Below are 23,006 nucleotides of genomic sequence, written 5' to 3'. Positions count from 1 at the left end.
ACAAAATTTTAGCTTCCTAAAATTACAGAAAACATTACTTTTTATAGCATTGATTTGAAGCTTTTGTGCTGTAGTCAAGTTTTAGTGCTTCACTTGCATCTGTACTCTTGTTTGAGGTTTTCTTAGTGGTTATTCTCCTTTCTTTATGTACAAGAAAATGTAAATAGGCCTGCTTAGATCACCTTCATTAATGAGTAGAAAGTAGGAGCAGGGGGTGAAATTTATCTGGAGCGACTTTCTGACTAGATATTGATGATAAAGGATTAGTAAGCTATTTTACTGTTAGGATCTTTGCCATCACTGAACACGTTGTTACAGAAATTAGTGTTCTCACTTGCATGTCCAATGTTTTATTACTGGAGGTGGTAACTGCATGAAAATAAGCTGAATTGTAGATTATTTAAGTGCAATGTTTATAAAAAAACTACCTTTGAATGGTATTAATACTTAATTGCTCTGGCATGTGTTGTTTGAAACTAAACATTAGCACTCTCCTTCCCTTCAGACTTTGGTTTTGTTTCTAGGTTGCACGTCTTCAAAAAATCCCTGATGGTGACAATGAGACAATGATTCCTGTACTGTCTTCAAAAAAAGCAAGTGAATTGCCAGTTGATGAAGTAGCAAGTATTCTGCAAGTAAGTAATTTTTTCATATAGAATGCACTGATATTACCAAACAATAAGTTTGATATTTCTTAAGGACAGATCTTGTAATTGAAAGTTGATGCATTATCATGCTGTTTGATATTAGGTATTAGCTGCTTCTAAAAGCAAGTTGGTTTTTAAATTGTTGCTAGAAATGCTCTAATCTCTTAATATAAAAAAAAAATTTGGACATTTGCAGGGGGAGTGAGATTCAACTTGAAAATATTTGGATTTGTCTGCTTTGAAAATTGTGACTTTATTAATAAAATCTGAGAGTCCATCTTGCTATAAAATTCTGTGCTGGGTTTTTCTTTTTTTATTGCTTCCATTTCTCTAAGGAATCCTTAATATTCTTAATTTATTTTGGTAGCCTCCATCTTAAGTCTAGAAACAGGATTGAGAAAGCTACTCGTTGACAGATTTATGAACCATTCAATCTGGGTTAATTTTCATGATAGATGATCTTTTTTCATTTTCTATATGCTTGACTGCTTGAGGAGTACACCATGATAAATGTTGGTCACTGAAAACTCAAGCCTTTGAAGCTATTGCTGTCACTTGGCTGAGTCACTGAACTCCTGACATAACCCTCTAGAGTCTGAAGGATGCCCACAGTTTGGTCTGTTGTGGAGTTTTGTGCAGGGAAGATCAGCAGTCATTTAGAGATGTGAAGCAACATCTGTTTCTGTAGTGCTGTGAATTTTTGGTTGAATCTCTTAAATACTGCCAAATAGAGTTTTAAAATAGTAGTTAGTTAGCTTTTGTTGTCATACAAACATTAGTACCAAACTTGTCTTTCTGATGTTGCCCAAATTAGTATGATCTAAGGCTGTGTATTTGGGTGTGGGAATTTACACTAGCTTTTCAGTGTATTTGCTGACTGTTTTATTCTTTGCATATTTTAATAGGCTAATCTTCAGAATGGCTTAAAAAACTGTGAAGTTTGTCATAGACGGGCATTCCATGGATGGAATGAATTCGATATTAGTGAAGATGAACCACTGTGGAAAAAATATATATCCCAGGTGAAGATTTTTGTCCTTTCTGCTTTTTGGTTTGCAGTAGTTTTGCTGTTTATTTTGTTTTACTTAGCTTTTGTGTACATGAATATATTTTGATAAAAGTGGGAAAAGTGTAGTAGAGTGGGAAACTAGAACTTGTATAATTTGTATCTAATTTAGCTATTGAAAAAGCTTTTATTTAGGCATGTACCTATAAGTGTCATAGTGTTTGATTGTTCTTAAATGTATGTTCATAGCTATCCAAAGGGTGCCATTCATAACTAGCCTGAGGTCTAGAAAAGCAGAATAAACTTCCCTGTAGTCAAACTTGGTCCTGAATTGTACCAAGGTGAGAGAACAACGCATATGACCGTTGGTAAATATTTAAACGGAATGTGAAATGTGAATAACTTGATAGGAAATTTCAAAAAGCAAAAGCGCTGCCTTTGAACTGAGGGTGGAGGTGGGACCAGCCTTGATTCTGGTGTTGAGCAGAACTGGCAAGAGTCAAGTGTGAATTTGTTTCTTACGAGTGTGATATATCTCAAATACATACATACAGATCTGATGTGAAAGTGTCACTACTTTCTTCTGCCTACCCCTCCCACCCCCCAGCTATACAAGACATTTACACAGAAGATTTTTCTAATGAATTTGTAATGTTAAACCTTTTGGTCAGTGTTTCCTGCACCTTGGCTGTGCAGCAGTGCAACCCTGAAGCAGCACTCTGTGGTTGAGTCTGCGTTCCTTGCGAGAGGTTAAAAAGACGTTTAGTGCTTGGATGATGGTAGTGGTGAGAACACATCCTATACTGGCTGTGCTCTGGCATTAATGCTTTATTTTCCCATGTGTAGGGTCAATTAGTCAGATACATCAGAACACTTCTGAGGCATATTACCCAGACCTATTTTAGATTGAATTTATTAAGATACATACTTGCTTTGAGTGTGCTTATCAGATCTACTTTTAGAAGGTTCTTTGATTGAATTGTAGGAATGTTCTTTTTTGTAGTGTTTCTCAAAAAAATCACCATGTTAGCAACCAGCTGTCATAGAAGGAAGTTCTTTTATTGTGTTAGCCTTAAAAATCTGAGGAAATCATATGATCCAAAAGGAAAACTTTTATCTTGTAAAACAAGAAATGAATTGAAAGTTAAGAAATATATTCCTCTCTTAATAGTGATCAGTTGCTGGAACAGCATCAGTCTTTTACCTCAAAGACATTTTGAATGTATTTCAGGCTTCTTTTTGTATGTTTAAATACAGTATAAACAGTTATAGGAGATTATTGTTTTTGCATTTAAAATGTGAATCAAGAAATGTAAAAAACATTTTCTTCCTGTTACATATTGAATACAGTCTATTCAAGGTCTTTGATATTTAAAAGAAAATGCCTCAAGTAAGCCTCAAGTAAGCATCTGAACTGTGGAGTTAGATTTTCTTTGCACAGGTAGGTTATAAGTATTTTAATAATAGAATATTATGCTTCAGAAATAGATCTGATGTGCTTTGAGGGGTAGATAAAATGGCCTTTCTGTCAAGAGTGTAGCTGAATTATCTTCTGTTTCATTTCAGTTTAAAAACCCCCTTATTATGCTTCTCCTGGCATCTGCAGTCATCAGTGTTGTAATGCATCAGTTTGATGATGCTGTCAGTATCACTGTGGTAAGGAACTAAAATTCTGTCTTCATTGGGAGTAGTTGGGAATGTGTGACCACATGTGTGTTCAGTGTCACGTCAATGCCGGTGTGGGGTGGGATCACTTGGTTACAGTTAATGAGTTTGATTTGTGTGTTATCATTAAATCAGTTTAGTTTGTGACTGGATTTTGGTTTTTTTGTTTTTCTTTTCCTTGATTGATAGCAGCAGTACATATCAAAATACCTCAATGAGTAATTTTATGGCTCCTGCTTGCATCTTTACTCTTCTATTGGTTAAAATGCCTGTCTTTAGGCATTTGTTCAGAGAAGCAGTTTGTGGCGTATTTTGTGTAATTTTAATCTTAAATTTTCCTTTAATTCCAAGCTGAAGCCAACATAAGCCTTCTGTGAATTCACTTGAAAGATGCAATCTTTAGAACATGAAGAAGTGAAACCTGAACTGTCTAAAAATCACATAGAAAAGATAGAAGCTGAAATAATAAATTTTTTGTAGAAGGTTCCAGTTAAATAGGGTGCTAAATTAGTGAGCCAAGTACAGTACTCACAACTGTTTGTCATTGCAACTGGCACAGAGAAGAAAACTGTAATCCCTTTGACCTTTTAGGGGTAATAGGTGGTGACTGAAAACCATGATTTCTGTATAAGTAGAGGCGAGTTCTAGCTGGTTTTCTTTCTGTTTTGTCTTACCTCTGCACTTTCTGTGTTGACTTTATTTTTGTACATAACTTAGGGTAACTGGAGGTTTCCTCCTAACCCCTCTAATTTTTTATAAAGAATAGTTGTCTTTGAAAGATAAACTGTGTGGCTTATTAGGGATAAAACTTGCAATTTTGAATTTGTGTGTAGTGTTAGTTTGGAATAGTTTGTTGTGTTCCTAAGTTGGATGTAGGTAAATTGTTGTATTATGAAATTTATTGTGGCTGAAAGTTGAATTATTTCATGTTTTTTTCCCCTTGGTTAGTGCCCTTAATCCTATTTCTTAACTCTCTTGAGCAAGGCAAGGAGAAAAAATAAAGGCAGTTAGTGTAAGAGAGCAGTAATTTCTGCATTCTGTGTTACAGCCTGGGAAGAAATCTTTTAATAGCCTTGTGAACATTGGTAGAAGTATCTTAAAATATGGAGAAAAAGTGTGATTGAGTTAAAGTTATCAGTTGTGGGTTTTGTCTAACTTCTGACTTACTTGAACCATTTAGTCTTGTTATTATCAATAATGCCCACTTTCTCACCAAGTGGATATTTGTTTTACTTCATTTTCAGATGATAGTGCAGTTTTTCTATGGCTATGCATGTCAGAGCCTTGGCTCTGAGAACAAAACTCATTTGCTACTAGGGATCAATGACATATATTACTTTTGGTGGCACTGCTATCTTGAGCTGCTTTTGCCATCCTTTTAGCTCTGTAGCTATGAACATAAAACTTCTTGATCTGGACTGGGAACTGATGAAGATTAAAAGAAAAATAAAATCATTAAATACTTTCCATTTAGAGGATATTGGTTTCTTGGTGCAAGCCATTACACACAGGCACAAGCTGAGAGACTGATGTGAGGCTAGGAATGCAGAACTTTTTCAGGTGGCATGGTCTGTATAATGCAATAATATTACCTCCAAAAAACCAAGTAGCTGTGGTGGAAATGTTCCATGGAAAGATGGAATATATATAGTTACTTCCTCATATTCAGTTGGTGAGGCTAATGTTAGTATCACAAGTAAGGTGGTTTTATTTAAGAGTTCAAGAGAGTTTTTCACTTGCAAAATGGTAATGTCCTGGTTATTTTTAGTAGTTGCTGTGTGTACTTGAAAAGCTTAATTAATGGATGTTGTGTTATGGTTCTGTAAGAAATCAGTGTAACAACTCAGCTTGAGGAACAAATTCAGTTAATGTAGCAAAACTCAATTTGAGAGTGTATTGAAGGAGATGAGGCTTGCTTTACAACGAACTGATCTTTGTTATTTCCTGGAATAGATTTATTTCGTTCACTCACTTTCACATCTCATGCTTAGAAGCCCCATGATATTTATGTTGAAGTGTTGCAACTAGAATTGTGTGTGATAAGAGGGGACTATGAAGGCTGCTCTTGAGGCCTTAATACTTACCTTGGATTCTTCCTAACGAGCAATACTACTTAGCTTTTTTGTTTGGGGTCTCTGACATCCTGTCTATTTGGGTTGTGCCCAGTGTCCTGTTTCACTGTGGGTTTCTTGAGCAGAGTTTCTGAGGCTCATCCTCCTCTTGTTCTTGCTAGGATGTTTTATGGCTCCAGACTGGTTCTTCAGCTTGCTTCCTCTTATCAAGACTTCAGCTGGTTCCTAGTCTTTTTGTTACCGGGGTAGTCGAATGAAACCACATCTGTGGTGCCCTGTAGCAGTTAACATACCTTTGTTCTGGTCACAGAGAACACCAGTCAGTTTTTCTGTTTGTGTTGTGGGTCGCTTTCCACTGCTGTCTCTTACTCACTGTTTAGACACAGGAGGCAGAGGCAGTTTTTCAAGTTTGCTCTACTTATTAATCTGATTTTTAGTAAAATCAGTTTATTGCATTCTTGGACATCACTGAAGCAGGTGCAAATAGATAATGGCATTGCTTTTATGACAGATCCAAGATATACCGAGTGATTTTGAGCGTAAGAAAATTAGTTTGTTTCCAAATCACCTTGTTAATATGTAGTAACAACTGTGACTGAGCAAAACCAAATAGGATTGCTTACTTTCACCGTCATTTGGAATGCTTTTATCTCACCCACTTCTGTTCTCTTGCAGGCAATAGTCATTGTTGTTACAGTTGCCTTCGTTCAGGTAAGACAGCTGTTGTCCAAATAAGATTACTGCTTTTATGTAAACTCTTTTATTAAAAAGACTGGAGTAGTTGTCTTGGTGCACTGTGCTATGAATGGTTATGTGCTTTCATCCAAGTCTTTGCCTTTTCCGAAGTGCACGGTTTGTCCTGCTTTACCCATGTTGACATTTATGCATCTGTATCAGTATTATACTCAACAGTAAGAGTACTTGTAAGGAAGCCCTTGTAATAAACAGTGTAGGAGTACTTAAATATCTAACTTCATAGAATAGGTTTTGAAAATGTGGCTCTTGCTTTAATTTTGTGCAGAAATGGAAAAAAAGATTGTCTTCATTTTGCAAGTAATAAAAAAGGTGTTTTCATTCTGTAAATGCACAGCTTTAGTCAGGGTGTGCGTAAACCAAAATTGCTTTGTGTGTTTGTGCTTTATATCTTTAATTACCTTAATTTTGTAATCTCTTTACCGAGTAAAAGATGAGTTGTGTTACCTTGGTTCTCCAGGGGCTAAGAGCATGAAGACAGTATCTTTGGTACTAATTTGTTAAACTGGAGCATTCAATAATGTGTCTGATCCCTGAGTTTAGAAGCATTTTAGCAAGTGTTACAAAGACCTGAAGATACTGAAGGAAAATGCAAAGGACCTCTGCTATTTTTTCAGAAGAAATGCATGTAGGCAAATCTGTAAATTTTTCAGTGTTTGGACCATGTTTGTTTTTTAACCTATCTAATATAGAACTGTTGAAAATCATCTCTTATCTGTTTGGAATATTACTTAGTACAACTTTATTAATTAAATAAATTTCAGTAGCTGTATTTTATGTTGTGTAAGTTTTCCCTGTTCTAAAACTATTACCTGCTTTATTTTTGAAAAAATGTCTCTGCAGGAGTACAGATCAGAAAAATCTCTTGAAGAGCTTAGTAAACTAGTGCCTCCAGAATGCCACTGGTATGTAATTTTGTCCTTTGAGTCCTAAAGTAAATCATAAGAATTTTAGTCTGAAATGAGTAAATGGGAAAGACTTTTCTGAATTTAGTTAATTTCTATCAAGTTCTTATGCTGACACAGAACACACTTTGCTCTTGCTCATTTTAAAGATTGTTTTATGAGCCTAAAAAAACTACACCATGTGGTTGCCTGTCTGAACCCTTCCAGTGATGTTACTGATATGTAACCTCTAAGAAACAAGCAGCAAATTGGAAATATTTTTCTGAAATGTGTAACATTGCAATGTGCAGTCAATGCTGTGAATGCTTTTCTCAGCCACAATGCCAGAGAAGTCACCCTCACTGCTCTTTGTGCCTACAGTGTGCGAGAAGGTCGGGTGGAACACACACTTGCAAGAGATTTAGTTCCAGGTGATACAGTCTGCCTGTCAGTGGGAGACAGAGTCCCAGCTGATCTACGATTATTTGAGGTATATTCCTAACTTTGTTTTAATATTTAATAACTTTAGTTCTTGTGGGACAGAGGGCAAGGGAAGATAGCCACTGGATACTGAAGTGCAGTAAGTGTTCTTGTTTGGAGTTCACAACTATCTTGATAGAAAATTTGAAATAATTACTTTGCAAATATCACATACATCCTTAACCAATGTATGTAATTTTTTACTGTAGGACATGAGAAGAAAGGATTTTTTAATTGGATGTACTAATGCATTCTTGAAGATTTTAATTTTTTTCCCTCTCATTGTTAAACATGTAGAAACATTGTTTTCAATCTGAATCCTAAGATATTTTGGCATCTGGTTGCAGGCGGTTTTGTCTTTATTTGCGTTAAATCTTAGGTTGTAGTTCCAATGTTCTCCAGTAGTGGAACATTAGAAAAACTTGTGAAATTGTGCTGGTGTAATCTTTTCTCTGTGACACTTTTTCATCAGTGTGTGTTGTTATATCTTCTAGTTTACTAAATACCTAATATGTGGTATTAGCACTGCTGGAATTGCTTGAATTGAAGCAATTGCACTATAACAGTACTTTAACATTCTCTAAAAATGAAGTGGAATGTGTATATGTATTCATCTGTCATGTTTTGATGGTTTTAGTTGAAAAATGCCATTTTTCTACCAGATTTGGCATCCTCTGTTTGCTCAGTATCTGGACTATCTATCCCGTTAAAGTTATTTCTGGATATAAAAATCTGTATGTCCAGGTTATCCACAGTTGATAGTTAATTAATCAGTGTTCATTTCATAGACAAATTCTAAATTAACTAGTTTCTGAGACAAATTTGTGGCACTACTGACAAATTTGTTTGGATTGTGTTGTTAGCCCCTGTGGTGTAGTTGGTACTTAAGTGGGTTTATTTTTTATGACTGCAAACACTCTCTGCTTCCCTTGGCAATTTTATCGTCCCTGCATTGTTACGAAACTGCTGTTGCAGCAGCACCTACTTTCTTGCTCATATCTGATACCACGCTGTGATAGCAGCAGGCTCAGCCCTCTTACAAAGGAAAGCAGAAATGGAATTAGAAGTTTCTCAGCTGTCTGCAGCCCTTCACTAGATGAGAACTTTTTCCATTGTAAACCACTCTTGCATATCATTTGAAAAAAGAGCATGTCATCTTATTTTCCTCTTGTGTCTACTGGGCATTGCTACAAGGTAGTGGGTTTTAAAAAGAAATTATATGGAGATCATCTTTTCAGAGAGAAAACCAGATTTCTTCTGCATATTCTCATTGACATCCTAGAAAACAGTAGAAGTGATAACTAGGCACTATTTACTTTGTGAAGGCATTTGTATATGTGAAAACTTTTCTTCACTGCTCTAATTTTGTGGGGACAACCTTGTTTTTCAGAATGAATTTGCGTATCTTTTCTGGCCTAGGTTTAATGTGTGTTAATGAGTGGTCCATTAAGTTTTCAGATCATTTTCTCTAAAGCCAGAGTATTGAATCAAAAACTAACATACCTATAACAGTGTAGACTTTAAAACACAATTCCTTTTGGTAGTGGTGGCAAACATTTCAGAGCTCATGGCTAAATTTGAACAGTAGCAAAGTGGCATCTTCTTCCGTTTTTGACTCTGGTGAGAACTTTGTAGGAGTGCTTGTTGCTTTGTTGATCTTAAAAATATTGACTTCCTTATCATATGAATAAATTGGTCATATTTTAATGGTCAAAATTGTGAAACTTGCACTTACACTTCCAACTACTTACAAAATACTGTCATGCTTTTGCGTATTTTGTTTTCAAAGGCTGTGGACCTTTCTATTGATGAATCCAGTCTCACAGGTGAGACAGCTCCTTGCTCTAAATCTACAATTCCTCAGCCAGCAGCAACCAATGGAGACCTTACTTCTAGGAGCAATATTGCTTTCATGGGGACATTGGTCAGATGTGGAAAAGCAAAGGTAAAATCATTATTGATAGAGAAGAATACATTTCATGTTTCAACAATTTGAAGGCAGTTCTTACTTTTAAAGTTTATTACCTCTTGGTGATTAGTGTGATACTTTGCAGAGCTTTTGTCACTGGTGCTTTTTAATACACTAGTTCAATAAGAAAACTATAGCCATGAGAGCTCATATTTATAGGGACCAGATGATGTGAAACTCCTCTGTCTAGGCTGTGATGTTTTGTTTCTAGAGCTACATTCACATGTTTGAAAATGTGAAACAGAAAATATGGTTCTGGCTAGTGTTAGATGTTAGCAATTTTGAGTTTTGTTACTGGTAGTTAGTAAGTACTTCAGCAGTGCACAGAATAACAATTTGTTTCACTGACACAAAAGGGTTTTTAGGAAAAATTCCCTACTTGTGACAAGAACTAATTTTATAAACCAAGTTAAAAGTATTATTGGGCTAAATGGCATTTGCCCATGATTGGAGTAAAATCTGTCAATAACAACCACTAACATTAAAACTTCATATTTGAATTGGCTTTATCTTTGTGTTGTTTTTTGACTTTTTTAGGGGATAGTTATTGGAACAGGAGAAAACTCTGAATTTGGGGAGGTTTTCAAAATGATGCAAGCAGAAGAGGTAAGAGAAGATATTTAAAAGCAAAGACATAATTTGAAAGTGTGTGTTTCATTCATTAAAACCTTGAATTTATTCCATAGGAGCTTAGTTAAACATACATTGCTTTCAATATTTTCCTTCCCTCTAGTGAAGCAAATCTTAGCTCTTGGATATGAAGGTAGTAATTGAATGCAGTGCAACAAAATATCTGTAGCTGACCTAAAGATACTAACTGTGAAAATAATACTCTGAACCTGTCTAAATATTTACATAGCTTTCTGTTTTGCTAAACTGAATTTTCTGTAGATAAGTAAAAGCATTCCTTCTGAGATATAATTGGCCTTCCAGGGCTCTAATGCCTCTATTTTGAAAATCAGTTTTATTCTTGGTACCAAGAGCTTTTCAGTTTTGGAGGAAGTGCGGTGGCTTGTAGTTGGCATGATGGGCCAACTTTTTTTAAAAGGTCTTTATAATGAAACTTTTGATAAGACCTTTTATGTTAGATTTGTTGCAGATATCACAGAGCTCCTGAAGAGTATTTCTAATAAATATTGCATTTCATTGAAGTATTTTTGAATCTCATTGAATTTTATGAAAGAATAGTCTGTTTTCCTAAAGTAAATGTATTGAAACATAGGGTATAACTGCATCTTATTTACTGCCTATCTTGAATTTTGCGTCTGTGAAGTAAAATGTGATGCAGTCCATTTGTTAACTGCTGCATGTTTGCCATTCATCAAGGCTCCAAAGACACCTCTGCAGAAGAGCATGGATCTCTTGGGAAAACAGCTTTCCTTGTATTCCTTTGTTATAATAGGTAAGATAATTTATGTAAAATAATTGCAGAAGATTATCTAATTAAACTAATGTGTAGGCCTAGGAAATGGAAGACTAAATCTCTAAAAATCTCTTGGCTCTTGATTTCATTGGTCACTTTGAGTTCATGTCACTAGTCATCTGAAAATTACATGAAGTGACATAACTCTAATCATAAGGGTGTTTACTTGCTTCTTCCTGAAAATGTACTTTACTGACTTTTTGTCCTCTAAATGCTTCCTTTTAAATTGCAATGTGTCTTGGATTCTGATTCAAGGGGTGCATAAGTGAGTAGCTTGCTTAGATACGATTGGGCAACTTGACTGGCTGATACTTTCTTAATCTTTGTCATACTAATGGAATCATGCTTTGATAGTGAAATAAATAATAGATTTTTATAGGTAGCACAATAGTAAGCTTTGTTCTGGTTATTTGATTTTTTTCTTGTGCCCATGAGGCTACAGTACATGCTGATTTTACATTTATCCCCCTGTCTATTTTATTTATAGGAGTTATTATGCTAGTTGGCTGGTTGCAAGGAAAGCATATCCTTGATATGTTCACAATTGGTGTGAGGTAAGATTTATGTTTTTAAATAGTGTAGATCATGCATTAAAGCTAGTGATCGATTTTGTAATATGGTTGCACACACTGCTCTTAACTTCATCTGAGTTATTAAAAATAAAAACAGAAAAGCAAATTCATACATATTTTTAATGATGCAGTATGTTCCTGTTAGTCTCTTAAAATTTACATTCATATGGTGATTTCTGAGTGTCTTGTGGAACATCTGCAAACAGGCAATAGAGTTGTACAGTTTGGATTTTAGTTGCTGGGTAAATAAAGTAGCTGTAATTTTATAAGGCATATGACAAAACAAAATTACTGCAAGCCTTGTGTCATGTAGTTCAATAACTCATCTTCTACTATGTTATGGAAACTTAATCCCAGTGTGTTTGCTGAGAACAGCACTGAATTTAGATGGTCTAACTCCATACTCCTAGAAAAGTTGTTGGGTTGCTGATTACATGGACAGTGCATAAGGCAGAAGGGTTTCTTTAAGTGACAGGATCAGACTCTGAAGAATTATGCATTTGTGGAGGGGAGAAAAGAAACCCAGGAACTGCATCTTTGAGCATTGCCTAATGAATTGTGATCTTGTTTACACTGTCATCAGGTTTTTTATTTGTTTGTTTTTTAAATGACCTTCAGTGCCATTCCCTCACTTAATTTGGTGCCACATCATGATCTGGCAGTAGCAGTTGTGGATCAGTGGTGGCATTTCCCAGTTCTGTTTAGTGCTGACTACGCTTATTCTTCACAATCTGGGCTGCTTTGTGCAGCCCTAATTAGTGTTTTGTGTAGGCAAAACAGATGTACAATTGATTTCTCCCTCTCCCCAACATTTCTTCATACTTTTGCATAAATAATGAGTAGAAATGATCTAACTTATTTCATTTGCTGCTGTCTTATAATGAATGCTATACACCTAGAATCACATGGCAGCTCCTTCGTTTCTGTTTTAATCTCGGTGACCAGTCAGCTACAGAAACAATGTTCTGAACTGTAAATTCATCACTACTGTGTATTCCTGTATGACATGCCAAAGCAAGATTTGTGTATTTACTTTCATTACAGTTTGGCTGTAGCTGCAATCCCTGAAGGACTCCCAATTGTGGTAACGGTGACACTGGCCCTTGGTGTGATGAGAATGGTGAAGAAACGGGCTATTGTAAAAAAGCTGCCTATTGTTGAAACTTTAGGTATGACTAGACTAACTTAGAGTGTTTTTGATGCAAATGTTAGGAGATCTACAGAAATATTGATGACTAATGAGGAAAACAAAGCAGGTATTCTTATTTTGTTAGCAATGTGGCAGCATCTTAAAAACATTCCTAAACTGAATGTGTGTTACACAGGAGCAATTCAGGTAGATGTTTCTGTGGGCCTTCTAACTACTTTTTTTGAACTGAAATAAAAAATCTGCCGGTTAATAGCATGCCGTGCTAGCAATTCACTAAACAGATTGTTTGCTGTAAGGTGTTCTTGTTAAATAAGACTTGTAAAATGTTTTTTAAATGAAAACTTTTTGGTATGAATTTAGGAGTGATATTGACAGTTGAAATCAAATCCAGGTTCAAATATTAGAAGAAGTTTTGTAATCATAGTGCACCCTCAGGATGTTACACTGCTCATATTAGAACATAAAATCATTTAAAAACTTTAAAGCTCAAAAAAGATCTGTATGCAGGTTGAGTCATAAAACATGTAAAGCACAGAACACAGAAAAGAAATAGAAATACTAAGTTAAATAATTCTGCTGCATCTGATTTCCTTTTTGCATTTGAGGATTGCGAAATTTTTTTCCCAATGCCTCTAGCTGAGTTTCATTAGTGTTGCAAGGTTTTTTGTTGCTTGTACAGTTCCTGCTGTCATGTCCAGAAATGTCAAGATGCTGCAACACTCTCCCAGAATCTCCATGCCAGAGTTAAAAAGGCATATACGAATTTCACATTTTTATAATCTTTTCAAGCTCATTAAAGTTCGCAGGTTTATTAGTAAGTCACACTTGTGTGATAGGGATGTTGTGGCTAGTGTTAGCTAGATGTTGTACTTTTTCAGGCTCTTAGTTTTTTTCCTCACCAGGAATCACAACTGAGATTTCAGTAATCTTAGTTAATCTCAAATCTGTAGTTTGAGATACAGCAGAATAAAATAAAGGAGAGGTATTGAATGGACACATTTTGGATGAGTTGTAAATTTGGGATTTTAATTAGTTTGTGGTTTTTTTAATTTATTGTGCAAACTCACAAAAAGCCTTGTACAACTGTTCATTAATAGTTGAAAATTTGCTGTCTTTTGTTAAATGTCACTTGTTGTTATTCATAGACAGCTGCAGTACTTCTAGAAATTTGCTTGGCTTGAATACTTTTGTCTTTGTTAGTTACGTTGTTCTAAACAAGAATTATAAATCTTGTCTTATAAATGTTTATTTGTTATTTCAGGTTGTTGCAACGTCATTTGTTCAGATAAAACTGGAACTCTGACAAAGAATGAAATGACTGTTACCCATATTTTTACTTCTGATGGGCAGCATGCTGAGGTATGTAGTGTGACATTTAGACTTGCATTTACCTTCTGACTTCGTTGTGTGTATCAGCTGAAACATGCTGGACTATACTGCAGGTAAAGCATCAATTAGGAAAGCATAAATTTGTTGCACCAAACTCCTGTCCCTCAGTTCATTTAGTATGAAGCCTTTGAGCTGTGCTATCCAAGCCTTCTCTGGTTACAGAAGAATTTTTTTATATAGTATGTTAAGTTCTTAAAACTTTTGGTGACTGTAGGTCACACACAATAAGAGACAGAGGCTAAGATAGACAAGCTGAGAGATTGTGTTTTTCTTCACTACAGAAAGTTGAGGCTATTTTGCTGTTTCAGGTGAAAAAAAATCCCCCAAAATTTACATGTTACAAACATTTAAAATGGAGATACACAACTTTTTGGCTAAAAGACAGTTTATTGTGTGACCTGTTTTTACTGAATATGTACTGTCATTCTTGCTTTTTTATAATGGATGGACTTGCAAGTAGGAGCAGGACATCAAGCAGTGATTGTTGAGATTAGGGAGTTTCTGGAAAGACTGATGATGTAAATGCACAAAAGAGAAGCAAAAGCAGCAGGAATGGAAAAGAAGTGAGGTGTGAAACTGGATGTGGGTTCATAGGAGTGTTTTAATCAAGTTATTAAGTTCTCAAACTCCTTGATCAGGGTTTTGTTTCCACAATACAGTTAACAGATGGTCCTGTAACTTTATTTTGTAAGCAAAAATACTGACATTTTTTCTTATTGTTTCCTATTATTTACCTGTATTTGCTTATATATCCTCGTATTTGGGTTTTTATTTTTAGAATTCTATATGAATTCTGCTACTAGCACAATTGCATCTGGGTCAAATCAGCTCCTTTTTCCTAATGGAAAGAGAACTTAAAATGGCTGTGAAATATATTAGCTGTTAATGCTGTAGATATGAAGACTTTTTTAGGATCCTAGTGGGATGCCTGGGTTTTATGCGCCAAAAATACAATTTTACTGGTTTTAACACCTCTTTGAGGTCTAAACTGAGAGGCAGTTCAACTGTTTCTTTTTTTTCTTTTTTTTTTTTTTTTTTTTTTTTTTTAATAACTCGATGGAAGTAGGACTCTGCTCTGTAATTCCATTCCCCTGCAGGGGGTATGCAGGGTATGCATTACTAATCAGGGTAGAGACAAATAGGAGGAAAAAGTTAGAAAGCAAAAGAAAGCATGCCTAATACTGTAAAGAAACAACACATACTACATTTATTTATGCTAAGTAAAAAATTTGATGCTTTTTAAAGAAATTAGTCTCTAATATATTTTATTGAACTCAAAGTGTTGCTGCATTAGAAGCTGAGTGAGAAGAATTCATGCACACTGAGTAAAAGCAGCCATTATGAATGACCTTTTGAAATTCTTCTGTAGCTTATAGTAAAAAGCTGAGAGCAGTTAACCTGGTCAACACTGCGTTGCATTCTGCCTCTGGCTGCTTGTCTTGCAGGTTACTGGAGTAGGTTATAACAGGTTTGGAGAAGTGATGCTCGATGGTGAAGTTATTCATGGTTATAACAACCCATCCATTAGCAAAATTGTGGAGGTAAGATCTTGGCAAAGAAAGGTGAGTTTTAATGGTGATTAGCATGAGCACTTTGTATGGCACTTACTTCGTGTTCTGTTTTCTCTCCTTTCCTTCCTCATCTTTTAGGCTGGTTGTGTGTGCAATGATGCCTTGATTAGAAACAACACGTTGATGGGGAAGCCAACAGAAGGGGCTTTAATTGCACTTGCTATGAAGGTGTGTACTTGATGGTGCTTTTTGGATTTATGGCAGGTGGGAAATGTGTAGAAATAAGTTGTGGTTTTGTTTTTCTCATTTTCTTCTGGTTTGGATCTTCTAGATTTGTATTGCAACTGCTCATCTCGTATGTTTCTTTCTTGTAAATCTCGGGCGTTCTGAAGGATCAGAAAAAAAATATTTTTGAGTGGAGTAAAATCTCTATTTTCATCTTTCTGTACTTAGTACTGTCTTTTTACCTGCCACAAACTAATTTACCTGTTGAATACTGACTGTGCTGTCTCTTTCCCATTTCACATCAGTAGCAGTGGGAAGTTGATAACTGATGTATTGGTGACTGCAGCATTTATAGTGCCTTTTAAGTGCAGGGCTTTTGAATTGTGGACACTGTGCTGAAATGTTCGGGTTTTTTTCTTTTGGGGAGGGAGGAGGGGTTGTTGTTCCTTTTTTGTAATGCTGTGACACACCCATTACAGCTACTGTGAAATGTAGCAAGGCTCATGCTGAAGCCTGAAAGAAATTTCTGGGTGCTTTCAGTGCTAGTTTGTCAGAAGTCTATCTAAATTGGAGTAGTGTGCTCAAAAGCAACTTTGGAGATGGAATTGTTCTTTAATTAAGTGACGTTTGCTAACTGAGGTGATTCAACAAGTCAACACAGATTGTACCTATTTGAAAAGAAAAGGTCCTGACATTGTGGTGGTACTTCTGTTTTATACAGATGGGTTTAGATGGAGTCCAGGAAGACTACATAAGGAAAGCTGAATATCCCTTCAGCTCAGAACAGAAATGGATGGCTGTTAAATGCATTCACAGAACACAGCAGGTAAACTTCAATCACTGTTTACTTGAGCACTGGCTCTGTAGAATGGTTATCTACCTTGTTTAATATCTTCATTTTTTGCTTCAGAAGTTTTGGAAGACTGGCAGTTGTGCACAGTCCTGGAAATATGGTTTGGTAGTAGCCGCAGCTTTAGTTTCAAGCTCTGAAGTAGAGAGAAGGAATCACAAGAAATAATTTCCATAAAAGGCATGCTGGGAAATTATTTTAAGTATTGTGAAAGCTGAGACTTTGAATGTATACTTGGCTATTTTTTCTTCCTTCTTCTCCCTTCTCAAACATCTAAAGCAATTCTGCCAATCTTCTGCTGTTCCAGTGCAGCGTGGTTACATAATGATTTAAGAGCAAGAATATGCATTGATGTTCAATAGTAAAATTTCTTTTGTTTGGAAAGATGAGGTTTCTGTTTTTGATGCAGACATCACATCCCCAGTGTTGACAAATTTTATTGATGTCAACACTGGCATGGATTACCGATAAGAACCACTCTAACCTCTTTTTCTGTCGTCTGGTACTTTCATGTACATACTTGCATTCATGTTTCATTTAGATCCATATGAATGTTTTTGTTAAGAATATTGACATAATCACTGCCAGTCTGATAACGGGAGCGTTCTAGACAACATGTGCAACAACACATTGGATTTATGAAAAATCTTCTATATTGAGTTTATGAAAAATCTTCTAGTACTTCGGACCAAAACCAGGCTTGCTTATGGTGTTCCAGTATCACAGTAAAATCTTTGCTTTGGAAAGAAAGCATTTGTCTCTTTTTAGCTATATGGGTTATATTGTTTATTATCAATGTCTGTGTAAAGAATGGTGAGCAGAAATTGGTATAAGATTTTAAACCATGAAAAGACTTACTGTGTCTGTGTTTTTGAATCAGAAATTTTAAAAGAATGGTGGAAAATTGATAATAGATTTAAAGGGAGCGTAAATTATTTGAAGACTAAGAAAACACAGTGGATTTAGAAACTGAACTCTCATCACTTAAGCCTATCATGAAAGATTGAAGTAACTTGACTGCATATAAATAACTTCACAGGAAGAAAACAGATATATTAAAAAAAGAGTTTTTTAGTTCAACTGTAGAGAAGATGAGTGATCAGTGAGTGGAAATTGAGCTGAGGTAGCAGTTCTTAATGGAAGGGGAGGGATGGGAAGGAATGAGTTGATTTAGCATTGGAGTTAAATGTTTGAGGTAGGTGGGTGGACTCTTAAGTCCTGTGATATCATCATATCAAGGCTAGATGGCTATCTAGAAAATATTAGAGTTATTAGGCCTTGTACAAGGATGGAGGGGTTGTTTAATGACCTGTGCAGCTGGTCTGACGATGAACTTAAGGTCCTTTAGGTCTAATGTCCTCTATAGGTTGAATTTCTGTCCTTTGCATGGCCTCTTTAGTCTGTGAACTGTGACTTGCAGTGTGTGTGTCTGATGTCTACTGAAATGAGATACTGATTATTAGCTTTGCTCTGTTGACTTTACCACTGTTGAATGTACAGTCTAGAAATGCTCAAAAGAAGAGATTTTTATGTTTAGAAGTGTAAGTTTGATTTGCATTATGCTCTCAGGTTCTGTTAAGATTCTTAACAGAAGTACACATCTGTCATTCTTACGTGTCCATGTGTATGTACTTGTGTGTGTGCACTTACGCATACACACACGTGCACACAACAGCTCTTTTTTCTCTTAGGACAAACCTGAGGTTTGCTTTATGAAAGGTGCTTATGAGCAAGTCATTAGGTACTGTACATCATATAACTGTAAGGGACAGAGCCTACCTCTGGTGCAGCAGCAGAGAGAGCAATACCAGCAAGAGAAGATGTCTATGGGTTCTGCGGGACTTAGGGGTAAGGCTGTTCCGTCTCTCAAAATAACAATTTCATTTAAATGGCACTGATTGTTGTTAAAAAAAGAACCCAAACCACCACCACCACCAAACAAGAGCAACCCAAAACAATAGGATCTTTTTTGTTGGTTGGTTGGTTGGGTTTTTTTGTTCAGTAAGTGCCACTGTGTTGTTTAGCTTTTAGTGCTGCATAATAACATGATTAAACTACACAGGGTGAGAAAGGGCAGTGTTGCTTCCTGTCATCTCTTGCATGTGACCACAACTGAACAGTACATTGCTACTTAACTTCCATACCTTATTATACATGCTTGTGGGGTTTTTTTTTTAATGTGAATGTGTTTATTTGTCCATTACTTTGCCTCCTGCCACCTTCATGAGTTAGGCTAGCACAACTGATTGCAGGCCAGGAGATGCCCTTAGAATTATCTTCTGTGTTAACAACCTGTGTAGAATTTTAGATGAAACAAAATATTTTCCACAAGATGATTGACAGGAGTTGATTATGGGCCAGGATTATACATGACTGGCTTTCTTTGGCCTTTGTAAAGAGACCTCTAAGCTGCTAAGTCCATGGACAACTTTTTAATTGTTTTAAATTTTTTTTTTTTAAGGGAGGGGTACACTGTGGCTCAGGAAATTCCTAAGATGCAAATAATTCGAAGCTGAGAGGATGTGCTAGGAGTGGTATCTCTTTGCTGTTTTATTTGAACAGTCATTTGTTCTGTCCCTCAAACAAAAAAATGAAGGATAATGTTGTGAACAAAGCAAACTTGCTTTTTCCTTGCAATTCTAATAACATTTAAATATATTCGAATTAAGAATCATACTTTAAAAGACATTCCAGAAAATATTCAGCACGTACTCAATGAAATCTGCCTCTCAAAAGGAAAAAAAAAAACCCAAAGCAGAAAATAAATACATTAACTGATCCTCCGTTTCATCCTCTTGCATAAAAGAAATGCACAGAGAAATCACAAAGCTAGATGTGGTTCTCTTTCCACACAGTGAAAGTATAAACACTTTCAGATGAGAATAAATAGGAAAGTTATCTTTAAAAGCTGGAATATGACTGTTTGGTATGAAATTCTTTAGAAGACAAGAGTGTACATAGGTAGGCTATTAATGCTCAGCATTGCTACTACCAAGGTTTAAAAAAAGGAAAATATCAATTCCAGCTCTTTGCTTTATGCTGGCCTGTTAGTTTGCAACAGTTGTTCTAAATGCTGATGTTAATTTCAAATCTTAACATTTTTATTTCTTTGTCTTCTTAAAGTTTTGGCCTTAGCTTCTGGTCCTGAGTTAGGACAGCTGACTTTTCTGGGGCTTGTGGGAATAATCGATCCTCCACGGACGGGTGTGAAAGAAGCTGTTACTACACTTATCACCTCAGGAGTTGCAATAAAAATGGTTACTGGAGATTCACAGGAAACTGCAGTTGCCATTGGTATGAATAGTTGATTTCCTTTCATATTTTCTTGTTTTCTGCTTAGCTAGTTGTTATGAAGTGTGGGTATTAAATCTCTATCGTTTGTGAGTTCTGTATTTTGGGTTAATGTATGCCACAGTGGAATTAGCAGGGAAAAAGACCCAAAAAACCCAGGACCCTAGCCTGAAGTGATACTTTGGCTTCAGCTTGAATAGTAGTTTTCCTAATTTGATTAATATATGACTTCAGCTGTTTGAAACTGTATTTTTTCATGGTCTTTTCTTATTATATATGCTTGATTTCTGATTCTTACTGTTACATCACCACCACCACCCTCCCTACCCTCAGCTCTGGATGCCCGTCTCATGACAACAGGGATAAACTAAAATAACCAGTGACAAGAAGTAATGATGTGTGGCACTTCAGTGCTGTCCAGTTTTGTCCGTACAAGTTAAGTTTGCAGCTTAAATATTATTAATAAATATTTAAACAAACTACTTCTTTTTAAAAAATAATACATTAAAGTACAAGCACTTTAGCTGGAATATGAGTTCTCTACAAACAGGATAATGAGCAGTTGAATGTGCACATGAAAAGTATACCCCCAAACTCAGCGTATTTTATCAGAGGGTTTTTTTCCCCTTGTCTCCCTCATGTTATTTTTCATTTTGTGTCATGTTATTTTTGAACTGTAAATTCTTTGAGAGGACTGAACCCCTCTATTTGTTTATATGACACCTGACAGAATCAACTACAGACCTTTAGACCTAAAAAGACTAAGCAAATAAATATCTGATTAGGATAGACTTTGTAGCATGTTTTTGTTACTCAAGAGTTCAGATAATTTACTCCAACATGCTAAATCAATAATGTAATAAGATGTTCTGCTCCAGGTATTTCAAATCTGAAATGCTGCAGAAAATATTAGGATTAAAAAAAATGATTGGGTACTTAATGTCTTAAAAGGGTAAATTATTATAGTAAGTTTTTTTTATTACTTTTTTACAGCTAGTCGACTAGGATTGTATTCCAAAAATTCAAAGGCAATCTCTGGAGAAGAGATAGATGATTTGGATATTCAGCAGCTTTCTCAAATAACACCAAAGGTTTGTTTTGATGTACTACTTACTGAAATGTGGTAAAGGATACATTTACATACTGAGAATTGCTTTTTTTTCTGTTGCAAGCTAAAATGCAATTTCTTAGATACAAATAATATTCTTCTAATCACTGTCTTTTGGTCTGACATATGACCAATATGAAAATCTATTTCTTTTGACTTAGGCAATTATCTTTTTAGGGAGTTTATTACTTCTGTCTATTTTAATGGTTCAGTTTGGCTTTTACCTTTAACTTTCATTTTGCCACCTCTCAGTCAACATCACCTTTTTGTATTATTAGGCCATTTTATTTCTGAGCAACTCAGTTCATTTATATAATCTTAGAGTCTGCGTGTTCAGACAGTCCATTGTTTTGTAATTTGTAAGAGGACTTGTCTGTGTTTTTAATGATTTTAATCGATTGGAGGTCACTGGTTGGGAATTTTGAAAGGGTCTATTTATTAAGTTACTGCTTAATACTTTTTTGTTATTAAATAACTAAATGGATTAACCAGTGTCAAAGTTATAAATGTGAAGACATAATCAAATGCAATGGAATTTCAGGTTTAACTATGTTGCAAAATCCATGCATCGAAATGCTGCTCTGTTTGCCAAGGACTGCAAAATTAGACTGCAGCATGCCTGAGCCTGGTGTAAGCAAGCCAAAAGCCAATATTTGCAACCAAGAAATGTTCATGTCAGCTTTCTGTCTTTTCTTAGTGACTTGCAGAAACTGAGAAAAAGAAAGAATTGTGTAGCAGATAGTAATTTTTGGTTTATTTGGTATTACTTGTTCTGAAGGGCTGAAATAGATACAAATTTACTTACACGTGTTTGTCCTGGGACCCGGTTGCTTTTCTAGATGTTTGCTTAAAATCTTATTAGGAATTAATTAAAATCAACCAATAAGATTAATAGCTGTATACAGTCTAAAGTGATTGTTGAGAAATCTAGCTTTTTGCCAGGCTTCTTGAAAAGGAAAAATGCTAACTGTGTGGAAATTATGGAAAATTAAATTCCATGTGCTCAAATTTCAATTTACAGAGAAGTCCAGAGACCAAGAAGAATCTGAAAATTGGTCCTTCCAAGTCAGAATTTTTAATTAGCTTTAAAACTTTGCTAATAATATGCTACATAAACTAGTAAAATTGAAATATCTTGAGTAACTTGTCGCTAGTGCTGACAGGGGCAAAGGATGTTGATTGTAGAGTCAGCATGGCAATTGCCTGCATGAATTTAGTCAGGAAGGTCAGCAGCAAGCCATTATACCTCAGTTGCTTCATTATTTTAGAAGGCTTTTAAATTGCATATTCTATCTTGAAATAAGCAACACTAACTTTGTTTACCAGAACACACTTTGAAACTTCTCTGGAATTAATGATTTCGCTCAATCAAAAACACAGCTCGCTGGTGCTTCGTCTTCAGAGCTGACAAGAATACAGTTGGCCTTTGTTACTATTTTTTAACCTCTACCTTAATAGAATCCAGTACAATTCTTTACATTTCTGAAGTTTTCATCACTGCTTCGTTGTTCTTCTAATAGGTTGCAGTTTTCTACAGAGCCAGTCCTCGACATAAATTGAAAATTATAAAGGTACGTCTCATAGAGGCTCAAACGCTGGGCTGTTGCTATGGGTATTGTCTGTGCTGCCTTTACATAAACTATAACGTGCTACAGTGTGTCAAGATGAAGTCAGAAATGCATCTGATTTGGCAGTGAAGTATAATTGAAAATATTACCTAGAAAAATGCGTAGTGCCCACAAGGAATAGGTAGGTAACATTGTGCTTTCTTCTATGTAGGGAGCTGGGGATTGAGATTTTGTCACGTTGCAGTTGAATTGACTAGGAACTTGAAAGGACACTATTTCTGATACTCGTAAAATGAGATAAAAGGGAATGAATTTCAAGCCATGTCTGTGGCAGTGCCTCTATTCAGAAGTTAACAAAAGAAGGTAGCAGAGGGACATATTCAGTGTACAGATTGGAACAATCAGAAAAGTAATGGTAAGGAAAAGTCAAAACACTGAGACCA

At 35.6% G+C, this 23,006-nt stretch overlaps 1 protein-coding gene across 8 annotated transcripts in view; it reads left to right on the top strand.

Annotated features, from left to right (window-relative positions):
- Positions 1 to 23,006, top strand: part of ATP2C1 (ATPase secretory pathway Ca2+ transporting 1) — a 62,485-nt gene that overhangs the window by 31,597 nt on the left and 7,882 nt on the right. For 7 of the 8 annotated variants that reach the window (XM_042044111.1, XM_042044110.1, XM_042044112.1 and 4 more), the window contains 19 exons: positions 525 to 635; positions 1,553 to 1,669; positions 3,220 to 3,309; positions 6,066 to 6,101; positions 6,987 to 7,048; positions 7,409 to 7,517; positions 9,297 to 9,452; positions 10,014 to 10,082; positions 10,803 to 10,878; positions 11,387 to 11,453; positions 12,516 to 12,640; positions 13,883 to 13,980; positions 15,456 to 15,551; positions 15,660 to 15,749; positions 16,468 to 16,572; positions 18,288 to 18,444; positions 19,720 to 19,890; positions 20,881 to 20,978; positions 22,516 to 22,566. In XM_042044111.1, coding sequence (XP_041900045.1) covers positions 525 to 635; positions 1,553 to 1,669; positions 3,220 to 3,309; positions 6,066 to 6,101; positions 6,987 to 7,048; positions 7,409 to 7,517; positions 9,297 to 9,452; positions 10,014 to 10,082; positions 10,803 to 10,878; positions 11,387 to 11,453; positions 12,516 to 12,640; positions 13,883 to 13,980; positions 15,456 to 15,551; positions 15,660 to 15,749; positions 16,468 to 16,572; positions 18,288 to 18,444; positions 19,720 to 19,890; positions 20,881 to 20,978; positions 22,516 to 22,566 — 1,884 coding nt within the window. Of the gene's footprint in view, positions 1 to 505; positions 636 to 1,552; positions 1,670 to 3,219; positions 3,310 to 6,065; positions 6,102 to 6,986; positions 7,049 to 7,408; positions 7,518 to 9,296; positions 9,453 to 10,013; positions 10,083 to 10,802; positions 10,879 to 11,386; positions 11,454 to 12,515; positions 12,641 to 13,882; positions 13,981 to 15,455; positions 15,552 to 15,659; positions 15,750 to 16,467; positions 16,573 to 18,287; positions 18,445 to 19,719; positions 19,891 to 20,880; positions 20,979 to 22,515; positions 22,567 to 23,006 lie in introns of all 8 variants that reach the window. The other variant, XM_042044117.1, reaches the window with a different exon arrangement.

Source organism: Corvus kubaryi, unplaced genomic scaffold (assembly GCF_017639235.1).
Source record: "Corvus kubaryi isolate FWS band 111438036 unplaced genomic scaffold, C.kubaryi_AGA036_p1.0 37398, whole genome shotgun sequence".
Lineage (NCBI taxonomy): Eukaryota > Metazoa > Chordata > Aves > Passeriformes > Corvidae > Corvus > Corvus kubaryi.
The sequence above is the reverse complement of the archived record's forward strand: the minus strand, read 5'-3'. Positions and strand labels throughout refer to the sequence as shown.